The sequence below is a fragment of the Caretta caretta genome, chromosome 5, assembly GCF_965140235.1.
Source record: "Caretta caretta isolate rCarCar2 chromosome 5, rCarCar1.hap1, whole genome shotgun sequence".
Taxonomy (NCBI): domain Eukaryota; kingdom Metazoa; phylum Chordata; order Testudines; family Cheloniidae; genus Caretta; species Caretta caretta.
In genome coordinates, this window is record NC_134210.1 from 85,008,360 (window position 1) to 85,035,254 (window position 26,895).

The 26,895-nt window shown below is 40.2% G+C and overlaps 1 protein-coding gene across 6 annotated transcripts in view; it reads left to right on the top strand.

Moving 5' to 3' along the window:
- AUH (AU RNA binding methylglutaconyl-CoA hydratase) overlaps positions 1-26,895 on the top strand; it is a 510,281-nt gene that overhangs the window by 394,935 nt on the left and 88,451 nt on the right. For 5 of the 6 annotated variants that reach the window (XM_075128633.1, XM_075128634.1, XM_048849846.2 and 2 more), the window contains 2 exons: positions 9,605-9,697; positions 10,700-10,756. The exons of the other annotated variant lie outside the window; for it this stretch is intronic. In XM_075128633.1, coding sequence (XP_074984734.1) covers positions 9,605-9,697; positions 10,700-10,756 — 150 coding nt within the window. The remainder of the gene's footprint in view (positions 1-9,604; positions 9,698-10,699; positions 10,757-26,895) is intronic. 6 annotated transcript variants of the gene reach the window in all.

Consider the following 26,895-nt stretch of genomic DNA (forward strand, 5'->3'; position numbering starts at 1 on the left):
CTGAGAGGTTGCAGCAGTCAGGGCCTCCCAAATCAACACCTTGGGAGAAAGACACAAAGGGTATGTCTACACTGCAGCTGGGAGGTGTGATTCCCAATGTTGGTTGACAGACTTGCACTAGCTCAGGAGTACACAGTACAAAATGGGGAGCTGACCTCAAAATACACAGAGCAACCAGTCTTGACTTGTGTTACTCAGCTGTAGAGTACTGTGTTCTGGTATGGTTGTGTTCAAGCCATGCACACACAATTGATACTGAACTCAGTCAAGCCTATAGGATCATCACAGGTACTTTGAAACCGACCTGGATGCTGTCTCTACACTGCCTCACAGGGATTACACCATCATCAGTGAGGCAGGATGCCTTCAGTAGAAAGGAGGGACAAAAACCAGGTGCATAAAATTTGAGACTATATGGGCACATTTGACCATGCAAGAGGCTAAAGTCCACAAAAAACTTTGCCTCTGAAAATCCTTTACCCCAAAATACCTCTGTGCAAGGCTACAGAGTAACAAAATGGCAAGATATTCCAATGATCCTGGAGAACCTGTCTTCAGAACAATTCCCTCCCCAAGCACTGATCTTGAATGAAAATACTGCTGTACCTTAAATTGAGTGCAAGTTAGGATGACAAAGACTGTAGACAATATGATCAAGTAGAAGCTGAGGAATAACCCCAAAAGTGAAGAGCCAAAGCAAACACTTGAACACTGCCTGATCCTGTGTCCCCGTCAACATCCTACCCCTGAGGAACTATTTGAGACAAGTGACAACACCAGGTCTTGGCTGCAGTTTTGGAATGACAAGTTATGAGGATGATCTAAGGAGAAAAGAAGTCCAAAGCTATATATACCTCAGCAACTGGCTGATTTGAGGAAGATCACTCCAACAGGTGACCATTAAAGCTCTTCACAACCTGGAACTCAAAGTCAACAGAGAAATCCAAACTTGTTCATTGTAGAACAAAGCATAGAATTCACTAGAGTACTGTGAGTTAGATTCCAGGTCAGTGAGATCTGATCTTCCGTAGGAATCATTCCAGGTGACAGTAAACCTCATTAACCAACTTCAGGCTCACCCAAAACCATCAGTAAGAGCATACTTTAGATATCTGGGACACATGGCCTCATGCACCTGTATGATGCAGTTTGTAAGACTTCACCTATGTTCCACGCAAGGATGATTGAAAACAGTGTATATATCCAGGAGAAACCACATGGACATGTTGGTCAAGAAGCTGTCATGTTAAACTGGTGGAAAGCCCCTCTTCAGGTATGCAAGGGAATAAGTTTCTCTGCACTTCTACCTACTAAGGCACTAATGATGTATGTCTACACTCACAATGGAGATGGTGAGCTCATCTAGATTACTTAATAACTCAAGGCATGTTGTCCCCTCAGGGAGCTCATCTGCATATAAATATCCTGGAACGCAGAGCCTTCCACTTGGCATGCAATGTATTTCTGCCTTTACTCTGAAGAGCTACAATCCAGGTGCTGACAGACAACAACACAGCTGTGCATTACATGAACAGAGAAGGAGGAACCAAGTCATCTCGACTCTTGTCTGGAATCCATCTGGCTCTGGACATGGTGCATTCCAAATCAAATCACATCAGTGGCTCAAAATCTTATTGATCTTTGGAACACCTTACCAGACAAATTCAGCAGTAATTCTCAAACAACCCTGAGTAGTTTGTCAAATATTCAGAACATCTTTTGCAAGTGAGGATTCCTAGAAATAGACTTGGTTATTACAAGCCAAAACTACAAGTTTCAAACATTTTGTTCCAGAGAAGTGTTGAGTTTGGGCTCCTGGCAGACACTTTTCTCATCCTTTGGTCACTGGGACTAATATATGCTTTTTCTGCCCATCCCATGATACTGAAGGTTCTGAGGAAATTGAGGCAAGACTCTGGACTGATGATTATAATAACCTCAGCATGGGCCAGGTAGTTCTGGTATTCAGATCTGATGAATCACTCAACACAGCCCCCCATGACTGTACCTGCTCTAGCTGACATGACTGTACCTGCTCTAGTCTTGTGGAACAACCATCAGATCCATACCCACCTTTATTACATTTGTTAGCCTGGAAGCTGTCTTGATGACATCCACTGAAAGAAGCTGTTTAATTGAAGTTCAGAATGTTCTGCTCCAAAGCAGGAATCCTCAGCCAGACTAACTGACTTATAAAGCTAAACAGAAGAGGTTTTCTAGTTAGGCATTTCAGCACCAGTTGTCACCCTTGACATTACCAGTTTCAGCAATATTGGACTATTTACTAGCTCTGAAACAAAATGGACTTTCTAACAGCTGGTGGACCATAACGATCCATCTTGCAGCAGTATGTGCACATCATCCTCCTATCCAGGGTCATACTGTATTTCCCACTGTGCAATGGTCGTGTTCCTTAAGGACCTTATTCATATATTCTCCCAGTTTAGGATCCCCGTCCTTCTTGGAACCTCAGTATAGTATTAGCAGGGTTGGTGGGTTCTGCCTTTAATCCCCTAGAGGCCTTTTTCCTTTACCATAGATCTACAAAGACTGCCTTTTTATTGGCCATTACATCATCTTGAAGGGTAAGGGAAATTCAAGCCCTAATGATGGGTCCCTCTTATACAGTGTTTCATAAAGACAGAGTCACTTAGTCCTCATCCAAGTTCCTGCCCAAAGTTTTTTTCAGAATTCCATGTGAACCAGTTTAATTATCTCCCAATTTTCATCCCCATGCCTCACTCCATCTCTGGGGAAGTTAACCTGCAAACACTTGATGTGGTAAGGGCACTATCATTTTTTACATTGACAGGACAAAACTATTCAGGAACACACCTAGACTGTTTGTGGTTTTTGCAGAAAAGTTTAAGGGGAAGGCAATAGTCTCATGGAAATTATCTAAATGGGTCTTCAGCTGTTTAAAGGCATGTTACAAGTTAGCCTGGTTAGAGTCACATTGGAGCTCATTCCGTTAGAGCTGGGGTTCTCAAACTTCATTGCACTGCAACCCTCTTCTGACAGCAAAAATTAGTACACGATTCCAGGGTGGGACCGAAGCCTGGGCCTGTAACCTGATTCTCGTTGCTGGTGAGGCTTGGACTTTGGCCCCGGGCCTCAGCAAGTCTAAGCCAACCCTGGTGACCCCATTAAAATGTGATCACGACCCACTTTGGGGTCCCAATTCACAGTTTGAAAACTGCTGCACTAGAGCTCACGCAGCCTATGCGCCCTGTTTGATGAGAGGCCCCATTTCTGAAATTTGCTAAGTGGAGCTTGGTCCACACATTTACAAGACACTGCTCTTAAGTAGAGGCTTCCAGACCAGATGCCAACTTTAGTAGGACTGTTCTGCAGTTATTGTTAGGACTCCTGCTACCCACCTCCAATCAGACAGTTATTTTAGGGCTTGTTTACGTGGACGCTTTTTGGGTGGAAAGCCAGGGTGTAAATCTACAGCGCACTAGCTTGCCATGTGTTAACTGGCTGTGTGACCCTGCTACCATACACTAGAAGGTCCATATACCTACCAGTGTTGTTATAACAATCTGCAGTGTTATGAATCCTCAATTCTGGACACAGCTTTTGAAGTTTTCTGATTGACTGTGTGATCTACCTACCTAGGTTTTTATATTGTATCCACCACTGTGGTGTCTGAGTTCCTTAATGTTGTACCTTTGCCAGTAATACAAAATAAATGCAGGGAATTACCTCTCCCATCAAGTTTTTGTTTAGAAATTGTAGTTGAATTGTATTTTTGGTGAATTATTGTTTCTCTTAGATGACTTAAGGTCCTTGGCCTTTTTGCTTCGTGACTCACAGTGTATGTGATATGTGAAATAATCCTTCAGAAATTCATTATATGACCTGCCTTATTTTGCCTTTGATTCCTTATTCTGATGCTCTGCTATACTTTGACACAACCCTAACTTCTGTATATATTTTAATGTGTTACCTTATTACCTAGACCTTTTTTTAAAGTTTTTACTACTTCTCCCTCTACAGACAACTTTCAGCTCTATACTAGAATAGATTACTTTACCTATCTGGTCTGTATTTTGCACTCTCTATTTTTCTGTTAAATTATTCATTAATCTGCCCACCCAACCATACTTTTAATTCCTTCTGTAGACTTGCACCTTGTGATTCTGCATTGATAAATACTAATCACATTTGAAATCTATTCCTATTGCCCAGCTGCTGACTAGGATATGCAAAACATGCCTTAATGTGGTGTGCCTTTATTTACAGTGTGTCAAAACCATTCCAGAGAGTGACTGAAATTGTGGAATGTTCTGGAATAAAACAAGCTGCTGGAAAAGGCTTTAAATAGATTTTGTCTGTCACTCACCATTTGGCAACTGAGTCATGCCATGTAAAATCATTGTTGAGACTGACATGACTATCTGCTCAATTTAGCATTCTTCAAATCTGAGTGCATCCAAATCAACTGAATCTGCAGGACTTGATCTTCAAATGTTTGATCAGAATTGCTTTGAACTGGACTGTTTTATGCATACAGTATTTCAAAAATGAAGATAACACAAGCAATCTGTGAATATTCCAACAGGCTGTACCCTTGATGTTAATTTTTACTACTTTGGAACGCAATTTTTTTTATCCAAAACAATTACAGTTTTACATTTATGTTTATTTTTTTCTGTTATGTGAAAGGATGTTAAAATGGATAATTCTACTGTTCTTTTGATATGTGCATGTCACAGATTAGCACAGAGCAGCTATGGAGAATTCAGAGACTACCTTTCAAGTGTCACTCAGTCAACTGCCAGTTTGCAATTGGCTCTTTAGAATTAAACTCATTGTGAAGTGATGGCATAGCATGCTAACACGAGGTAAAGAAAACCAAACTCCTTTTTATTTCTGAGTTTTGAATTTTAGAACTGCTTATTAGGAACTTTAGCTGTAATTCTTTAAAACAAGTTGATTTTATAATATTTTTCTACTCCTGAGTCTTCATTTCCTTGTGGGATGGTGTGTTTGGTTTGCACTGTAGCTAACATTCTAAATGACTAATCTATTTTACCACCAAATGAAGCAGCCTAGCTTTGAGTCCTCCAGTCATTATTTAGTTAGTACTCAGAACATTATCCATGGAGGCTGTGATTATTTGCTATCCTCTCAAGAGAATCCTCTTAGTACTCCTGGGGGAATTCTGCCCCCCAAAATAAAAAATTCTGCAACAAAAAATGAAAAAAATCTGTGCACAGTATTTTCAAATTCTGCAAAATTCTGCATATTTTATTTGTTAAAATAAATAATTCAAATATAATCACACCAGTTTCAAGTATTTTTGGTCCTTTATTTCAAAATACTTGTCAGCAAGTATGTCTGTAACAATACAGACAACAACAACATCAGAAAATGTTTTTTGACAAGTAGATTCCTTAGTAGGCATATTAATGCAGAACTCTGAGCAATAATTCATTTAAACTACAGTACAGAACCATATTTCCCACACACCCCAGAAGCAGTGCAAAGGCTGGGTGGAGTCAGGTAACAGAGGAGCTGAGTTAGAGGGAAGGAGCCTGGGGGTGAACTTGGAGGGTTGTTGGGTATGGGGGCGGGGGAAGGGAAGGACTGTTAGGGAGCTCCCCCCATGCAGACCCTGGCTGACCCCTAGCCTCTCCCATTCAGTCAGGCACATGTGTCCCTCCACCCCCAGTCAGACACTCACTCCCCATCCCCATGTATCCTTGCACCCCCTGTCCATATGTGTCACTCCATCTCCGCTCAGACACCCACTTCTGCATCCCCATGTGGCCCTGCACCCCCTCCTTCTGTCCCCATGTGCTCCCACTCAAGCACCCCCTGTCCCTATGTGGCCCTGCACCCTGTCCCCCATCCCTATGTGTCTCTGTGCCCCTACTCAGCCATTCCCCCATCCCTATGTGGCCCTGCACCTCTTCCCGCTTTGGCCCTAAGCCTCATCTCCCATTGAGCCCCTGCCCCAGTCTGCCCTCCCCGACTAGCCCTTATGAGCCCCTGTCTGACCCCCCCCCCCCCCGCATCCCCACACAGTCTATCTCTCCATAGCCCTGGTCTCCTGACCTGGCCCTACAGGTACTGTGAAGAAGGCTCTGCAGGCTCTTTCTCTTCCCTAGCTGGGCTGGGAGCAGCTGCTGTGTTCTATTGCCACAGTGCCCTCTAGTGGGCAAAAGGCAGACCTGCAGAAGTTATTTTCTGATGGGAGCTGCTGCTGTGGGCTGTTGTCACAGCACCCTCTAGTGGGCAAAAGGCGGAACTGCAGCAACTTTTCAGCAGAAGCTTTTTCTGCGCAAAAATAAAAATGTGCAAGGCTCATAAATTATGTGCATGCACAGTGGCACAGAATTCCCGCAGGAGTAATGTAGGTAATAATCACTAAAAATTGTGATTACTGGCAATTAAGCTTTCAATGGTCCAGGAGTTATTTTTCAGTTATCTATCTCTGTTAGTTGATCTATGGCAACTTTTAACTTTTGAAGCCAGATTCTGTCATGCTTAGTATACAAGGGCATAGATATGGGTTCCTGATTATCATGCTGGCAGCTCAGTTCCTGAACGGAATTAGAGAAGTCTGTCCTTTCTATCTTCACGTACAATATATGGGAAAAGTGGACGAACAAAGATAGGACCTGGGTAGGCCTGGTTCCTGATCCTTTACTCCCTATATGCTATCTGGTAGCTGGTGTGTGTAATAGCTATTTTGGAGCCTTGCAAATAACTTCTGATGCCTGGAGTGACAAATATTTTTTAGGGTGCTTTATTGGTGCCAGTTTTTATTGGCAGTAAAAGACTACTCACAGATAATTTCAACGAGTCAATTATTGCTGTAATAGCATAGATGTAATATAGAATAATGCAGAACTTTCAAAACTCTTGGTCCTGAACTAGAGGTGATCTATGGACTGCTTATTGGTGGTCTAAAGACTGCTGGCTGTACAAATTGTGCTGGCTTTCCTTTTTGTTTCTGTTATTTTTGCAATAAAGACACCTAAAAATGAATTAGTTTCCTGATACTTTTCTCTGTAACCAATTGCTGTATTTTCCAAAGAGATATTATGTGCTCATGAATAGGAGGGGAGCTGGTCAGAGGTTGCCTTCTCAACTATCTCTTTGTTAAATTGTGATCCACACACTGAAGAAAGTAGGAAACCCTAGAATAGCATTCTCCTCCAGTCTTCATTTAGCGCACCGTGAACATGAAAGGAAAGAACCTAAAATCAATAAAGATGAGGATGGATGCTTATATTTTTATCACAATTATATATGCATATATTATAATAAAAATGATATGCAAACAATATCATGATTTCACAGTTCCCTGGTGACCACACAACCTGTTAGATATGTTTGGTGAGATTAGTATCACTAGACTGAGAATTCCTTCCCGTACTTCACCCTACTCAGCCATCTAGTAGCTGCTCCCCCATGGTCAAGTACATGGGAAAAGACCCATCATGATGTGGGGATACCATACTTGGCAATGCTCAGATGCACAGAGCTGCCAGCTCTAACCTGATTACAGTTGCTGCTAATTACATGTATGTTTCAACTGTGCTCTGGCAAGGCTACAGATACAAAAAGAAAAGGAGTACTTGTGGTGCCTTAGAGACTAATAAATTTATTTGAGCATAAGCTTTCGTGAGCTACAGCTCACTTCATCAGATGCATTCAGTGGAAAATACAGTGGGGAGATTTATATACACAGAGAACATGAAACAATGGGTGTTACCATACACACTGTAACCAGAGTGATCACTTAAGGTGAGCTATTACCAGCAGGAGAGCAGGGGGATGGGGGAGGGGAGAACCTTTTGTAGTGATAATCAAGGTGGGCCATTTCCAGCAGTTGACAAGAATGTCTGAGGAACGGTGGGGGTTGGGGGGATAAACATGGAGAAATAGTTTTACTTTGTGTAATGACCCATCCACTCCCAGTCTCTATTCAAGCCTAAGTTAATTGTATCCAGTTTGCAAATTAATTCCAATTCAGCAGTCTCTTGTTGGAGTCTGTTTTTGAAGTTTTTTTGTTGAGGTATTGCCACTTTTAGGTCTGTAATCGAGTGACCAGAGAGATTGAAGTGTTCTCCAACTGGTTTTTGAACGTTATAATTCTTGATGTCTGATTTGTGTCCATTTATTCTTTTACGTAGAGACTGTCCAGTTTGACCAATGTACATGGCAGAGGGGCATTGCTGGCACATGATGGCATATATCACATTGGTTGATGTGCAGGTGAACGAGCCTCTGATATTGTGGCTGATGTGATTAGGCCCTATGATGGTGTCCCCTGAATAGATACGTGGACACAGTTGGCAACGGGCTTTGTTGCAAGGATAGGTTCCTGGGTTAGTAGTTCTGTTGTGTGGTGTGTGGTTGCCGGTGAGTATTTGCTTCAGGTTGGGGAGCTGTCTGTAAGCAAGGACTGGCCTGTCTCCCAAGATCTGTGAGAGTGATGGGTCGTCCTTCAGGATAGGTTGTAGATCCTTGATGGTGCATTGGAGAGGTTTTAGTTGGGGGCTGAAGGTGATGGCTAGTGGCGTTCTGTTATTTTCTTTGTTGGGCCTGTCCTGTAGTAGGTGACTTCTGGGTACTCTTCTGGCTCTGTCAATCTGTTTCTTCACTTCCGCAGGTGGGTACTGTAGTTGTAAGAATGCTTAATAGAGATCTTGTAGGTGTTTGTCTCTGTCTGAGGGGTTGGAGCAAATGCTGTTGTGTGGTAGAGCTTGGCTGTAGACTTCAATCTCTCTGGTCACTCGATTACAGACCTAAAAGTGGCAATACCTCAACAAAAAAACTTCAAAAACAGACTCCAACGAGAAACTGCTGAATTGGAATTAATTTGCAAACTGGATACAATTAACTTAGGCTTGAATAGAGACTGGGAGTGGATGGGTCATTACACAAAGTAAAACTATTTCCCCATGTTTATGCCCCCCACCGCCACCCCCCACTGTTCCTCGGACATTCTTGTCAACTGCTTGAAATGGCCTACCTTGATTATCACTTCAAAAGTTCTTCTCTTCCTCCTCCCCACCCGCTCTCCTGCTGGTAATGCTCACCTTAAGTGATCACTCTGGTTACAGTGTGTATGGTAACACCCATTGTTTCATGTTCTCTATGTATATAAATCTCCCCACTGTATTTTCCACTGAATGCATCCAATGAAGTGAGCTGTAGCTCACAAAAGCTTATGCTCAAATAAATTTGTTAGTCTCTAAGGTGCCACACGTCCTCCTTTTCTTTTTGCGAATACAGAATAACACGGCTGCTACTCTGAAATCTACAGATACAACAATTTTAAATGTTTTGTTATTTCTGTAATGCCAGGGACTGTGCTTTCGGAGTTTACAATATAAATTAAGAGCAGAACTGAGCAGCTGCTGAAGGGAAAGTTTGCAACACAATTTAGTTGCAGAAAGATTGAGTGTCATATGTTCACTGAACAATCATTCTGGACAATTGGTTTTAAGATCAGCATCGTCATTGAAGAAGATATGTTACTGTTTTTCCTCATCTGATTGTAATTTGAACAAGAGATAATACAGGAATGACTCACAAATGTTCATTGTGAGCAGGTATTAAGTGATACTTTCTCTTGCAGCTAATCTTCCAGTACCAACAATTGCTGCGATAGATGGGACTGCATTAGGTGGTGGCCTAGAACTGGCATTAGCCTGTGACATAAGAGTGGCAGGTAAGACTGAATCCTATTAAATGAACAGGAGATTATTAGCATTACAGAAGGCTTGACTAATCCTTGCCTTGGCAACAGTCCTTATAAAACTGGTTTTATATTCTGACATTGCATATGCTCAATTATTTCTATGTGATTTAGCAGAAACTTGACTGAAATCATTGCTGATGTTTAATTTCATACCACTTACTGTTGATAGCTAGAGCATTTTTGTTGCCTGTTTTAATTTATTCTTATGATCTTCATTTTATTGTTAGCAGTCTTCACTATATCATTAGCAGTGATCCCAGAAGGCTAGGGCAGAGGTTGAGAATTTTTTTTATAATTAAAATGCTCTTGTCGTCAAAATTTGTTACTATACAAATAGGTTGCAGGAAATAGGCCAAACTAGTTTGTGAGTGTATTATTAAACAAGCAATTAAGCTCTTATAAAATAAAAGTGACAACAGCACATGAAAAGAGGAACCTTGATCTATCCAGCTGTCAGAACTGCAAAACCATTTGTTGGAAAGTAAATGGAAACTTGCTCTTGAGCAGTTGCCAGCATACTCATAGTATATTAAGCTGTTTGACCCTGAGGGAGTAGTCAGTCAGCTAAAGAATTCATAATCGTCAGAAACAGACTTCCCCACCATTTCAAGTTGTTAAATAATAACATTGCCACTTTCTTTTAGTGCTTTAAAATCTACAAATAATTCTCTGCATTATTGGATCTAAATAATTTACTTGCATCAGCAATCTTCCTGTGTGAAAATTAATGAGGTACAGAGCCTGTCTTGATGGGAATAGCTTCTTAGTTCTTTTAATAAATGCAAATCAATTTGGTGTCTTTCTGTATTTCCATAGGCAAATGCTTTTTTAAGTGATGGTTTGTTGTTTGGAAGACAAGTTTAATAAATTAACTGATTGTTGTAAAGAATCTTCTTTTGTATAAACTTTTTCAAATTATTATTTACTATAGATTATATCAAGAACTCATTACATTTTATGCTTCTTTTCAAGCATCTTCTGCTAAAATGGGTCTAGTTGAAACAAAGCTGGCAATCATTCCAGGTGCAGGTATGAATTTATGTCTTGTACAATACTGACGATAACCCAACTGCTAACCAGTGGTCTTGGTGCTTGTGATTTTGCATTGTTGGTTATGCATTTTAGGTTTAACTTTGCATTTTTTATTAAGTGTTATTAACATAGTTTCAAACCATAATTCCTACTGAAAATTAGTAAAAAGATTTTGTGATGTCTTTAAAGAAATGAGTTATGTAGGCTTTTTTTTTTTTTTAATGGATGCCTGCCTTAACGGTTATGTAAATAGGATTAATGTCTTTGAAGGCTGATGTCATTTGTGTAGGGGCATGTGCAAAAACATTAATTTGTAACTATTAGTATAGCGGAAATGGTAATTTAATTTGATGATCCAACACTGTATACTGTCTTAGCATCATAGAAGATTAGGGTTGGAAGAGACCTCAGGAGGTCATCTAATCCAACGCCCTGCTCAAAGCAGGACCAACCCTAACTAAATCAATCTATTCCTAAATCTGTTCCTTTAGGACACTAATTCAACTTTTGTACTGCTTTTTAATCAGTTATATGAAGATACTGACTGTGAAAGTGTGGTGTATGTATCACTCTATCTCATTCAGATTTTTTTTTTATCTTCAGAGGACAGAGATTACTATTTTATTTTAACACCCTCTTCCACTTGGAAGGACACTTGGCCCTACTCAGGATTCAGGGTGGTTGAAAAGAATAAAAGGATAATAATGATGTTTGATTTGAGTCCCTTCTACTGTGAACGGCATTTATTTTTGTTTTCTAGATAAAAGCGCCCTGATTTGAACCAAGCTATTTGCCTTTGTCCTATTTGCCTAGAAGAACAATATCTTGAGAAAACAAAACTTCTCTGCTAGGGCTTTAGCCAATGTTGCTGGAAGTATTTTGAGAATTTTTTACTTCAGCTTTGGAGTAATGTTCTTTCTGGCTGTTGGGGAAATACTAGGTCTGTTGCTAATGGAAATTGTCAATGCTTGTAGCAGGGAGAGCAGGGTGCCAACTGTCCTTAAGGAAACATTGGTGCAACCTCTGGATAAGAAACAACCACTTGAATTTGACAGTCTGGATGCTTTTTGTCCTGTTTCAAATTTTCCATTATTGGTTAAGATTATTGAGGAAGTTGTGATGAGACATCTCACAATAGCTTAATTAGGTGTTTCAGATCTCCTAGTTTATTCTCAGTTTGAGTTCAGACCTTTGTTTGTCATAGGTACAGCACTGGGCTATCCTGATGTTTGATCCCCTCTTAGCCGTGCGTGAAGATGAGGTATTCATACACATATTTTTAGGTCTATCAGTTGTCTGTGGTGCTGTTGATCATGATATATTATTGCCTTACCAGTGGATCTTAGTGGGAGTAGGTGAAGGAGGTGTTGATTACCTGTGTTCTTTTCTTTCAGAGAGCTCCCACAGGGTGGTGTTGAGGATGATGGCATCCTAGACGCAGAAAACCAAAGTTAGTATAGCAGTGGCTGGTTGATATTCAGTCATTTCAAGAATGAGACTAGGGAAAAACATGTTGTTTTGGCCATGTTAAATTCTAGTGAGCTTTTCTTTGAACAGCTCCAGTGCCCCCATGCCTTTCTGTCAGGGATGTGTCTGTAATGAAGACGTGGATTCTGTCCCAAATCTGTCTTGAGTTGTAAGCCTTTGAAAAATTGTAGTTTGTGCATGCTCGGTAGAGACTTCTTTCATTTTACCAGCTAAAATCTCCGAAGATTCCATCCTCATTGAGCTTGCTCAAACCTCTCACAATTCCTAGTGTTGACCACACTGCACTTACACCACCCCTACAGAGTGACTGAGCATGCTCCATATGTTCTCTGCTCCTACTTGTGATTGGACTGTGACTGTAGGGAAGGATTGCAGACCAAGTTGGATGAGCAAACATTTCAAACAGTGATTAAGAGAAAGCAGAAAGCCTACGAGGAATGGAGGATGGGACAGATCAGCAAGGAGAGCTGCCTCTTGGAATGTGGGGATAAAGTGAGAACTGCCATAAGCCAAACAGAGTTAGACCTTGCAAAGAAAATTAAAACCAATTTTAAAAGATTTGATAGCCATATAAATAAAAAGAAAACACGGAAAGAAAAAGTGGGATCACTAAGCACTGAGGATGGGGTGGAGATTAAAGATAATCTAGGCATGGCCCAACACCACAACAAATACTTTGCCTCAGTTTTTAATAAGGGTAATGACAAGTTTAGGGGTTGTGGCAGGGTGGCTAATGAGAACAAGGATATGGAAGTAGAAATTACGACATCCAAGTTGGAAGTCAAACTCCAACAGTTTAATAGGATTAAATCAGGGGGCCTGGATAATCTCCATCCAAGAATATTAAAGGAACTGGCACATGAAATTGCAAGCCCATTAGCCATGATTTTTAATGAATCTGTAAACTCGGGGGTTATACCCTATGATTGGAGAATTACTAATAAAGATCCTATTTTTAAGAAAGGGAAAATAAGTGATCCAGGAGATGACAAGCCTGTTAGTTTCACCTCAGTTGTATGCAAGGTCTTAGAACAAATGTTGGAAGAGAAAGTAGTTAATGACATAGAGGTAAATGGTAATTGGGATAAAATATAACATGGTTTTATAAAAGATATATTGATCTCCTTCTTTGATAAGATACCTGCCTTTTTAGACAAAGGAAATGCAGTAGATCTAGTCTACCTGGATTTCCATCAGGCATCTGATACAATTAAATTGGAGAAGGTGGGAATTAATATAAGGGTTGAAAGGTGGATAAGGAATTGGTTAAAGGGGAGACAGGTCATACTGAAAGGCTGCCAGGCTGGAAGGAGGTAACTAGTGCAGTTCCTCAGGAATTGGTCTTGGGACCAATTTTATTTAACAGTTTCATTAATGACCTTGGCACAAAAAATGGGAGTGTACTAATAAAATTTGCAGATGACACAAAGTTGGGAGGCATTGCCAATACGGAGGAGGATTGGAATATCATATGAGAAGTTCTGGAGGACCTTGAAAACTGGAGTAACAGAAATGAGATGAAATTTAGTAGTGCAAAGGGACTATCAACAAGACGTTTTGCTATAAGCTGGGGACTTACCAGTTGGAAGCAACAGAGGAGGAGAAAGACCTGGGTATATTGGTTGGTCACAGGATTACTATGAGCTGCTAATGTGATGTGGCTGTGAAAAAGACTAATACAGTCCTAGAATGCATCAGGCAAGGTATTTCCAATAGAGACAGGGAAGTGTTAGTACCATTATACAAGGCACTGGTGAGACCTCATCTGGAATAGTGTGTGTAGTTCTGGGCTCCCATGTTTAACAAAAATGAATTTAAACTGGAACAGTTGCAGAGAAGGATTACTAGGATGATCAAAGGAATGGAAAACCTACTTTATGAGAGGGGAATCAAAGAGTTTGGCTTATTTAGCTTAACCAAAAGAAGGCTGAGAGGGAGATATGATTGCTCTCCATAAATACATCAGAGGGATAAATACCAGGGAGGTAGAGGAGTTATTTAAGTTAAGCACCAACGTGGACACAAGAACAAATGGATATAAACTGGTCATCAACAAATTTAAGCTTGAAATTAGACAAAGGTTTCTAACCATTAGGGGAGTGGAGTTGCGGAACGGCCTTCCAAGGGGAGCAGTGGGGACAAAAAATCCTAACTGGCTTCAAGACTAGGCTTGATAAGTTTGTGGAGGGACATTATGATGAGACTGCATACAATGGTATATAGCTGATGTGCGACTGGTAGCAGCAAATATCTTCAATGGCCAGTGATGGGACACAAGAAGGGGAGGGTTCTGAGTTACTACAGAGAATTCTTTCCCAGGTGTCTGGCTGGTAGGACTTGCCCACATGCTTAGAGTCTAACTGATTTTCTCCTGGGTCAGATTGGCAGAGAACAGTGTTCCCTCTAAGCTGCATGCCTGCGTGGCTGCACAAAAGTAAATTGAGTGCCATGCATTTGATTGGTATAGCTGCGCACATCCGGCAACTTGTGTCTGCTGCAGTCCGAACGAGCCTTCAGACTGGTGAGTGTGGCTGCGCTTCAAGAGACAGCGCACTGTCTCTCATATACTTCCCCAGCGGCCAGCACACACACACTCTGTCTCTAATTCACACACTGTCTGTGTGTGTTTGTTTGTGTGTGTGTGCACACATGCACATTCTCTCTCTGTCTCTCACACACTTACCTCCCAGCACATACTTGTGTTATTGTTGTTGTTACTTCGTGATACTTCCTGCAATGCACGTATATTCTCTGTAATTTTATTCTTTCAAAGTGCTGCTGTTTTAGTTTTTTGACTGGTCTATGCATTTCATAATTTTTATTTCTCTCTTACACTTAAATTTAATTCTTTGAGTAGTGAGTTCTAAAATGCCTAACCTGTCCTGCCTGGAGTAATTATCCCTATGGCAACTTTTCAAAAATATATATTATATCTAGGGTTTTTTGTCTACTGGTGGCGCACATCCTCACATTACCTTAATATTGGTGCACATAACAAAATTCATTCCATACATAGATGGAAAAAATTAGAGGGAACATTGGCAGAGACCCTGGGAGCTTTTTGCCTTCCTATGCAGCATGGGGTACAGGACACTTGCAAGTTTAAACTAGAGTAAATGATAAATTCTCTTATAACTTGAAGTCTTTAAATTATGATTTGAGGACTTCAGTAACTCAGCCAGAGATTATGGGTCTTTTACAGGACTCTGTTGCCTGCAGCATGCAGGCAGTCAGACTAGATGATCATGATGGTCCCTTCTGGCCTTGAAGTCTGTGAGTCTACATGCTACAGGGGCAAAGCCAGACTTTTCCCAGTAATGGCTGCTTCTAGTTGCTTCAGGACAGGGTGGGGCTGTAACTGAGAATAGGGAGCCTAGCCCACTAGGACTCACACCCCTACAGAGCTTGGAATAGAACCAAGATTCCCGAGTCTCACCATTCCTTTGCTGTCAGCAAGTAGCTGTGAAACCCACTGGCAAAGTGAGTGTCTCATCTTCCCTCTAGAGCTGCTCCAAATAGAGGAGGAAAACATACTATTGCTATTAGTTACTGAGTTAGCTCAAGTAGCAGAGGTTTGTGTGATTAATATAAAGGTTCTAACCTTGCTGATGACCAAGATGTAGTTGGTGACACATGGTGAGACTTCTTTATTTCCAGTCAGCTTTTTTTAAAACCTAGGAAATTAAAGACACCCACACAAAGTAAACTGAAAAAACAAGATTAAGATTGAATAGTCAAGTCTTGAAAAGTTAGGAAATGCCAGAATTAATACTGCCTGTGCAACCTTAAATTCAGCCCCATTGTGTATATACATTATGATGATCTTTAATTACATGATCACGCTGGGATCTGATTTGCAGAAGTGCTGATCACTTACTGCTACAACTGAAGTCAACGGGAGCGGTGCTTTAAACATATAAAGTACTGTATTATGCTAAGTACTCTGAAAAATCCTCTTTCGTTCGATCCTGGTGCAAAAATAATTGAGGAGAAAAGCTATTAAATTAGTGAATGGGGAAAAGTGATAATAGTACTGTTTATATATTAGATGACTTTTTTTATACAGAGGAATTAGCTTATTGAGTGTGCCCAGAAAATCATTTATCAACACATTGCAGAGAATGAAGTGTGTGAAATTGGTGCTTGCAGAGGAGCAGGCTACATTTAGACCAGGATCTGTTACAGTAGATCAGTATTTGTGATAAGATAGGTATCAGAAGTACATCAAACACAACCAAACCTATAACAACTTTATAAACTTCATAAAGGCTTTTGATAGCATTTGGCAGAAAGGGCTTTGGCAAGTTTTGAGAATGTTTGGCACCCCAAGAAATTGATCAAGCTGATAGAGAATATCTATGGCAAGTTGATGAGAGCAGTGAGAATAGACAAGAAGCTGATGGAATGGTTCAGGATGACCATAGGAGTGATGCAAGGATTCACACTATTGCCAGCTTTGTTCAACTTGGTACTGGAAGCAGTAATGGCGGTAACACTCCGAGATAAAATGGGAGGAGTCATGTTATGTGGGAGGACAGTAAATAACTTTAGATTTGCAAATGATACTGGCCTCATAGCATTGACTAAGGAGGATTTACAGAGAACAACTGACAAGATAGACCAAGAAATCAGAAAATTCAGACTGAAGATCAGCATGGAGAAGACAAAATTTATGGCAATTGGAAGACAAAAGGAAGAGGTAAAGATTAAAGTTGAAGACAAAGAACTTCAACTTCAAAGAACTAGAACAAGTGGGAGAATTTGTGTACTTTGGAGGACTAGTACTGAAGAATGGGAATCGTGAAAATGACATAAAAAGAAGAATCAGACTAGCCACTATGGCATTCAAAAAAACCCTGCAAGATCTGGAAGTCTAAAGACATTTTGATTAAAATGAAAATCAACATATATGAGACAACTGTTGTGTCAATACTGCCGTATGGGTCAGAATACTGGAGTGAGGAAAGTCCGTGAATGAAAGATATTTGCTAAGGCCAATATTAAGAGTTCCAAGACTGCAGAAAATAAAAAATGAAGTTGATAAGAAAATGGGTAGGGCAACAAACAACACTGTTCGAGAAAATTCAAGAAAGACAACTATGATGATTTGGACATGTGTCAGGAATGGACTTGAAAAGGATACCATACATGGCAATAAATACCAGAGTGCAAGGAACTAAAAATAGAGGAAGACCAAGTATGCATCAATAGACATGGTGAAGAATGGAGATAAAGCAAAAAGATTTAAAGATAAAGGAAGCTGCTGAAGATAGAAAGTGGCTTTCAACTACCTGAAAGGGGGTTCCAAAGAGGATGGCTCTAGACTGTTCTCGATGGTAGCAGATGACAGAACGAGGAGTAATGGTCTCAAGTTGCAGTGGGGGAGGTTTAGATTGGATATTAGGAAAAACTTTTTCACTAAGAGGGTGGTGAAACACTGGAATGCGTTACCTAGGGAGGTGGTAGAATCTCCTTCCTTAGAGGTTTTTAAGGTCAGGCTTGACAAAGCCCTGGCTGGGATGATTTAACTGGGATTTGGTCCTGCTTCGAGCAGGGGGTTGGACTAGATGACCTTCTGGGGTCCCTTCCAACCCTTATATTCTATGATTCTATGGTGGAAAGACTTCATTCAGTCCCATCATAGCTGCTGAACTGATGGATGGGAATCAAAGAAAATGATGACTCTGAAAAATCAGGTCCTAGGCATATCAAATTAGGCACACAAAATTAGCAAAAACTTTTGATCTTAATTTCTCTGTCCCTCAGCTCCTCATCTGTAAAATGGGAATAAATATCATGGCCTCACCTCACAGAAGTGTTGTGAAAATAGATTGATTAATGTTTGTGAAGCACTCAGATACTATCGTGATGAGCCCAATAGGAAAACTCATGAGGAAGTTTAATATGTCTATCTTGAAAGCAGGGTTAGAATTGTATATTGTAAATAAAGCATGGGGCCACACTGAATAATGAGGAGAAAACAAAAATATCAAGCACCATCCATCCTGTACACTGAATGGATAAAAATAGTATGTGATCGTGTAATTAATGATGGTATCATAATGCAAGGAGGGTGAGTTAAGGTTGCACAGTGAATCCTAATTCTGACATTTCCTACTCTTTGAGTTTGCACTTTAATAATGTTTTTTTATCTTTTAAAGTAGTGTTTTTATGTGTAATTTATCTATCTATAAAGTGTATGTGTGTGTTGTATTATTAGATACCAAGATTTATTAGATTTATTTTGAGTAATTTAAACAAGGGGGTGGTTCCTGAGACATAGGCCCCTGAAATAAATCATGTGTTTACAAAATCATCTGGTTTGTGTACTCCTGTGGCTCAAATTATTGTATTCATCTTCTGCAACCTGATATCACATGCTCAAGATTGGTTTCAGTGAGTTCATGGCACCCACTGCCCTTTTGAAGAAGCAATATTGAGTAAGATATTGAGGGTTAAATTGTAACTGCAGATTGGTTCAAGCTAAACTGAAATGCCACAGAAAGGGAAATGTACGTGTGCATCAAGACTAGGGCTCTGTTGCAAGTCGGAAGCTTTGCAGGCAGCCCAATGTCAGAGTAACAGCGTGGCTCAAGGTGACATGCAGTGCCCATTGAACCTAAGCAACACCCATGTACTCTGAGTTCACATCCTTCCCTTGGTAGAGAATGTATATTGTTCATGTTCCTTGCTCCCTGCCCAAAATCTGCTTTAACAGCTGATATTTCAAAGTGTTCTAAGATCCACACACACATTCTGATTTTACTTGAGAAATATTGTCAAGAAAATTAGCATTAATTAAATAGAGGGAAGATGAGACTCTAGGAAGCAGTTAGGGTAATGTAATCATGACTTGTGCTCCTCAACCATTTCCTTAACAGTGGGACTGAATACGATTAAAGAAAAGCGAGTTGTTGAGTCAGCCCCCCTAAAATGAACTGCTGATAACACTTTAAGATTCTTATCACTTTTTTTTAGTGTAGACTAAGGGAAAATCCTAAGGCCACCTTCATTTAGTTTATAGCATGGACTGTCCCTGAGATCAGCTATTAAATGGGACTAAAGACCAGTTTAGAAATATTTCAAATATTATTGCACTACAAAACATTTACTACCTCTGCTTAAAACATCTGTGCAAGCTGTTGTTTCCTCTGAAACTTTTGTGAGTGACACACACTGATCAGCGTAATCCCTTGGTAGTTTAAGGGTACAAGTGCTATCCCAAGGACAGTGAGGTTGAATCCTCTGCTTAGGTGATTTGTGTGCTATGCACATTACGCGCACAAGTGCTGAAACTGCAGAGATGGGGTGGGGATGAGATGAGTGGAGCAGTTCACATATCTCAGTGTTATCATTCCAGAGTGTATTCATCTCTGTGGTGTATTCTCATTCAGTTGAGAACATCTTATTGAGTTGAATGGTGCACTTCACACCTCTCTGAGCCTTCTATACTTCAGATAAATGCACAGAGTCCCTTCCTCATACACTCTGCCCAGACAGGGACACTGTATCTCTACTTTCCTTCCCTTTCCTGCCTCCAACTGGTACATGCATTCTTCACAACCCAACCACCTTCCCTTCTCCTCCAGGTTAACAGGTGCATGGAGTGGGAAGGAGGAGGGTGGAGCTGGTCTGTGTGTGTGTGTGGGGGGGGTAGAACTGGACTTAGTGTAGTGGGGGTATGGGAGGGGCTCAGAGTAATGGGAATGCTAGAGGGAATGTTGGAGTGGTTGGAGCAGTGTCAGGGGCGGGGGTGTAAATGACCATTCATACATTGGTTCTGAAAACCCGGTCCATTGACATGAGCTTTGAGGTACAACTGACTTTCCAAAAGCAGTTTTTCCTAAGATCCTTTGATGAATAAGGGATTGTCATCAGAGGGACCTTTGCTTTCTGGGAGCTCAGATGCGCTGATAGAGCAGAATGATAAGGGGAGCCAGGGAGGGGGAAGGTTGGACACCTTTTCATCCAGCGATATACTGGTTGGGGAAGAGAAGTGGAGCCAGCTTTCCACATTCTGGATGGTCCTGAGGCAGCACTGGGCAACCTTAACTCTGTGGTAATAGGTTTCAGAGTAACAGCTGTGTTAGTCTGTATTCGCAAAAAGAAAAGGAGTACTTGTGGCACCTTAGAGACTAACCAATTTATTTGAGCATAAGCTTTTGTGAGCTACAGCTCACTTCATTGGATGCATATGGTACAGCTCCGCCAGCTGCACATCCAGGCTCTGCAGCACCTCGAAGATCTCCAAAATTGGTTAGTCTCTAAGGTGCCACAAGTACTCCTTTTCTTTCTATGTTAATAAAGTTTTTGGCAAGTTAATTACAAAAAAGGTAAAAAGTCACTTCAGGAAGAGCTGGAAATAGAATCCTGGTATCTCATATGTAGACCCAAGTCTTATCAGCTCAGCCACACTGCTGTTTGGTTCAGGGTATAAACCCTGCATACAGTCCATATCAGAGAGTCTGAACCATCTAGAATTGTTTTCGTTTCATTCTTATATACCTAAAACATCAGTTAGGTTCCTAACTTGCTCTCTTCTATGCTCTGCCATCTATGGATTGGCTTGGTTTCTAGCACATAGAGTCCGTCTTCAGGTCTCAATTGGTTCATACTGCCTTTGATGGGCAAAAGATATCTAGAAGAGCCTTGGATACTGGTGTTCAGAAGGCAATGGACTGTGATAAGTTGCTCATGCCAGAAGAGAAATACTTCAGTGAAAAAGCAGGAATCAATCTTTCATGCCACTAAGCCCAAAAATATTATTGTCTCTCTTCAGCTCTCAAAAGTCATTAAATGATCAGGGCTGGTCCCTCCACCAGCAGACAGAAGCAGGGCATGGTATTTCAGACCGTAGCCTAAGAGGGGACAGGCTGAAAGAGTACATATATCCCGCAGGGGATTCTCAACTTTGAAAACACAAAATGAGATCACCTAATAAACTTAACGCCCCCACCAATATTCTCTTCTTTTTTATGAGAATAGTTCAAACAACACAAGATACAGTATTTGGGAACAAACACAGAAACTATGCTGTATGAGAGCTATCCCCAATTTAGGCGAAGGTTTCAGGGATCTGTATTTGGTTCTTCCTAGTTCCAGTGAAGAATAGGGTATTTGACCATTTCGGGATATTTATATGTCAAATGAACCAGGTTCTTCCATGTGGGAAAATCTCCCTATACAAGATTTATTGTGGGATGAAATATTTTCTATGTTCAGTTGACTTCATGGATTTGTATCTTCATGTTCCCTGCCCTCTCACAGGTACATTTCAGAATCCTCTGCTTCTCAATGGATTGTCTTTGCTACCAATCTGTTGCCTTGCCATTTCATCTTTCATCAGCCTCACATATGTTCTCCATGCTCATTGTCAGCCATGGTGGTTTCTATGAGAGAAGAGAGACTTCATGTCTTCCATTATTTGGACAACCTTATTGTTTAAGCACCAATTAGTGTGTCAGGTGTTTCACAAAAATATACATGGGAGATTAACAACAGTTAATCGCCATGGATCAAAGTAACACATTTCAGGCCTCCTCTTGTTTTTTAGACTTGTGGATTTGTGATGAATAGGGATAAGATCTCTTCTGACCTATGTTCCAGGTTCCGCATAGCCCTATACATGGCTTCTTTTTTCAAAAGGAAGTATCCAGTATCAAGTCTCTGGCCAAATATCTATTCCTTCCCACAGAAACATTACTATTTGTCAGATCCTCCAACAAGCTATTCTAATGGCTGTATATGATGAGCTGTCATCCACCTGAGACCCTTCTTATTCTTATTCTCCTTTTGTCTAGGATTACCAAAAGGATGCAATTAATTCCTGGACTGCTCGTCCCCAGAGATTCATGATTCATAAAGTGGTGGGTTCTCAACATGAATATCAGGTGGAAGATGAATGACTGAACCAGTACTAAAACAAGTCAGAATAGACACCCATCAGGTCTGTGGAGCTTATGTGACCCACCACACATCAGAGCTAATGGTCCTCACAAGAGCACACAGTAGTAACTGACTGGAACTCAGAATCACAGGAAATACCCTTAGGATGTTCACAATGCTTCTGAATCCAACTCTCTGTTAATACAAAGTGGCAACTGTACATTCCTCACTTACATAAAGAAGTGAAGAGGAACAGAGTCCCTCTTTTAGGTCAAAAGTACTGCGAATTCTTCACTGCATGGAGATAATAAGCTGACAGTCCCAACTTCCTGGTCAGATTCATTGTGTAACTCCATTTGGTGAATTTGGCTCCTTCTACCTAAGGAAAGCTAAGTACTTAAGATGACAAGAAAACTCATGTGAATATCTCTGAATGTAAAAAGAATCAACAAGTTTTGCACTTTGTCCTTTCAAATGGGAATGCCAGATGATTGGCCTCTTTCCATCTTTCATCAACAATAAGCTTCGTCTGCTTTAGATACCTGGAAAACAAGACATGTAAGGTGGATGCATTCTCCTTTGAGTATGAGAACTCTTTTTGGGGCCTGATTCTTGTTTACACTGGTCTGGCAGTTGTAAATGGGCCTTCCTGTAATTGAGAATCAGGCCCTTTATGCCTTGTCTCTGTCCTTTCAAGGCAGCCATAAAGATCAGAATGACAAATCTTCATAGTGTCCATAGCTCCATATTAGCCTAGCAGGACATGGTTTACCATATAGTAGAGATATTCCTCTGTTTACATGGATACTGCCCACGTGTAAGGTGGCACAGTTCAGGGCAACTGGCACTGTACCTGTTTTTCCCTTCAGTGGTCCAGCAAAGGCACCCGCTCTCAGGCTTCCAGCACCCCAGCGCCGTTGCCTTTCGTGGGTGGAAGCTCGTGTGTCTGACTGGGGCATTTCCAGGCTGCGCAGTTCCCTGCCTTTATTGTGTTATTTGCAGCACAGACAGGTTGCCCAAGGACACCAGCTGGTACCACACAGCACTTCCTATGCAAACCTACTTTATTCTTAAGGTAAAAGGGATTACTGAGAAAACATTAAAAACAATAAAAGAACCTACATGCAAGCTAATTAGACATCACCCCAACTCCAGCATGGGCTCCGTCAGTAGCAGTCCTTTGGAATTTCCTTTGTGGTCACAAGTTCATCACAGCCTCAGCTTAGAACTAGCACACTCATAACATATTTAGTTCACCCTTTACACAGTTCAGGGGTAACTCCAGGAGCAGGTAATTAGTAGACAATGGGATTTCTTCCCCAGGGCATAACTTTTACAGGATGTATTTGAAATGCGTCATTTGCATTCCCCTTATCCCCCAGGTACTTCCTAGGAAATCCACTATACACACATAGTCCCCCAAAGTACTTTGAAGTTCCTAACAGTTACATTAGTCAAGACCTTAGAAAAGTTACATGCAGTCCTCCAATAACACAGAAACAATTTCATTTTCAATATGATTGACCCCTAAGGCATCTAACCCAATTCAATAAGATTTAACTTAATTTGGTAAATTTCATTTGGGATATTACAGATTATTGTCAGTCAGTCACACAAGGTCTTTCTGTTACAGGGGCCAATCTTGTGTTCTGACCCAGGGATATTTTCATTGGTGAAACAGACACTGTGGAAGGCTAAAATGTTTGGGTTTTGGCTACTCATCTCTACTGGCGGACAGTCTTGTGCAGTCAAGATCTGTCTCTAGTATTCTTCATGTATTTAAAAACTCTTTGCTAGTTTAAACCCCAGCTCCTAGAAAGGGGGACTATCTAAAATTTAATTTGGGTGACTTCACAAGGGTTTGGACCTGATCTCTCTCCAGGTCCATATCACAATGTTAAGGGCTTTTAAGGTCTTACATTGGCAAGGGAATCTAGTCTGCGATTACCACAGTGCAAGATTTTCCTCAGGCAATCACCAGACTTTGACTTGCCACCTGACAACCTATAATGAGCTGGAACTTGAACTTAGTTGGTCTATACCCCTATGAAATCCCCCTTTTTGAATCTCATGAGATAACGTCACTTTGTATCAGTGAATGTAACCTTTCTCAAGTCTTACTGCTGCTCAGAGGACTGAGGAGCTTTTTGGCCTCTCTGTCTCAAAGCCATTTTTCAGCTTTATCAAGAAAAAGTTGTACTCTTCATGGATTTAGATTTCCTATAAAACTCATCTCTCCTTTCCACATAAGTCATCTCTGTCCTATGGCTATGCCCTAAACTAAAGCACAGAAAAATACACTTTCAGTATCTGGATGTCGTTTCCAGTAGTACCTCTTGACTTAGGCAGAAACTATATATGAAAATAGGGTAATTTTGTTCTTATCTGGAAATTTTCTTCTCAGAACATGTATATGAACACTTCTCCCTTTTCTAGTTTGTTGCTGTTTTGAATTATTTTGATTTATAGTTTATTGCTATTATTTCTCTCTTGGTTAGCATTGTAAACTTATTTTGGGAGCTGTAATGTTCAGAGGGTTCCTTGTCAGCAGAACTGCCTCCATTTGTGTAGTACATTATTTAAGAGGCTCTGGATTTTAGCTGTGTCATGAGAACATGAAAGTGCTAATAAAGAACATAACTGTGGGAACATAACATGAGTAACAATGTGTGGTTGGTTAGTTTGTAATTCTGGTAGACTCACAAATACTTTACTGAGCTAATAGGAAATGACAGAGTAAGGATACTGTTATGATAAAAACAGGAGGTACTTTCTGGTACTAACCGAATATTCTTGGTGTGATTGCATATGGGGTGTTGAGTTCTTTGGAAAAATTGACAGCGATAGACACAAACTATGCTCTTGCATAACACCAGTAAAGTCAGTAGAGTTATGTCAACAGAAAATGTGACCAAACTAGATGAAATCCTAGTACTGGAGTTGCATACTTACAGCTTTCTAAACCCTTTAAAAAGGCATTTTAATTTGCAATATTTCATCAAAGATCAAATTTTACCATTGTTTCCTTTAGTTCAAATAGGATTATTTCATTATGCAGCTGTCTGCCACAAAGTCTTGAAGAACAGTGGTGTCTTAAAAAAATTCCTCTGTACATTAACTCTTGACATTTTTTGCAATTATGATAAATATTTCACCCTAAAGGCTTTATTTAACCCTATAAATATCATTTGTCATCTTCTCAACAAGTCTCAAATTTTTCCAGCGATGCAACTGTATACAGCATATGTACCTAGATACATAGGACTTATTGTCTCTTGAATGTGTGGTGCAGATTTCGAGCAAGTGAAGAATTAATTGAAGCTTTTAAAGGTTATTTGTTTCTCTCCAGTTTGGTAACTGTCACCTCAGAAAACTTTACAGTTCATTTTTTTCTTATTTTTGACCATTTTTGCTGATTTGACAACCTGTTGTAGAAAGTCAGAGCTATCAGATTGTGGATTCTAAGAATATAGAGGAAGAACATGGGTAGTTTTATTCTTTGTATGAAAAGAAAATGAAGGAAAGTGTGCTAATTGGTCTTAGTGGATCTTTGTGAATCTTCAGCATCCCTTAAATTATTCCCTTTTCGCAGTTAAAACCAGAATAAAGTTCTGTATTAATGGATTTGCCTTAAAATTGAAAAGCATTCCTTTTGTGATGAGTAAGATACGAGGGGAATTTCCAGATGTGACACTCATGCAAAATGCATTCATGCAAACAGCAGTTGTACTAACTATGCAGGTGTAAAAGGTTAAAGAAAGACTGTTGTATTTTGAGCCTGAAATTTGACCCACATTTTTATGGTAGAGTATCTTCTAGCTATAAATACTGTAGCTTCTGCTAAAGTAGAAAAGTATTGTACAACTTGGTAATGGCAGAGAGGGGAGGGAAACAGGACTCTCAACATCAAAAACAATTTGTAATTTTTCTCTGCTCAGATGCTAATTTAAAAATATTTGAAATAAAATAGAACATTTTGCCTTCCAGATAATGAAAAATATCATTTATTTACTGCCGAGACTCCTCCTGCATTGGCAGGCTGATGTAACAGAAGACTTGATTGCTCTTTTCCACCTCTAATTTCTATGATACAATGACAGGCTAAATGTGAGAAGAAAAGGAAAACTTTTAGGGGAAAAACTTTCAAATTTCTAAAATAGAAATTTAACATCTTAATCCTCCCGGATTAGAAATTGTTGAAGAAGAAGAAGAAGAAGAAGAGCCGGATTAGAAGTTGTTGTTTAAAGTATTGTATTCTGTCCTTAGTATATACTACGAGAAAACAAAACATATAAATAGAAGGTGGATCTGTTTTGCTTTAGATTCATTTTCTGGGGGAAGGAAGTGGCTTTGGAGTTTCACAGAGCTAACCTGAAGAAGAGTTCTGTGAAGCTCGAATGTTTGTACCTTGCACCAACAGAAGTTGGTCCGATAAAAGATATTACTTCACCCACTTTGTCTCTTGTCCCAATGTTGAGCATTCATGATAGCTATCATGATTTGGTATTGTAATAAGACAAGTAACTTGGTATGTGAACATCTATTGGCTTTTTCTTCAATCAACGTAAATCTATTGAGCCTTATTTGCATGTTAATATTTTGTAATATTTATTTTTTATCAAGTTAAATAAATGGCCTCAAATAAAAAAAAATGCTAATAGTGTTGAAAACAGATGTTTTGAACATCCACTCTTGTCTCAAAGTAATTAAACAAAATATGTAGAATGCTAATAGCGGGAGGTAAATTAGTTCTACCTCAGTAG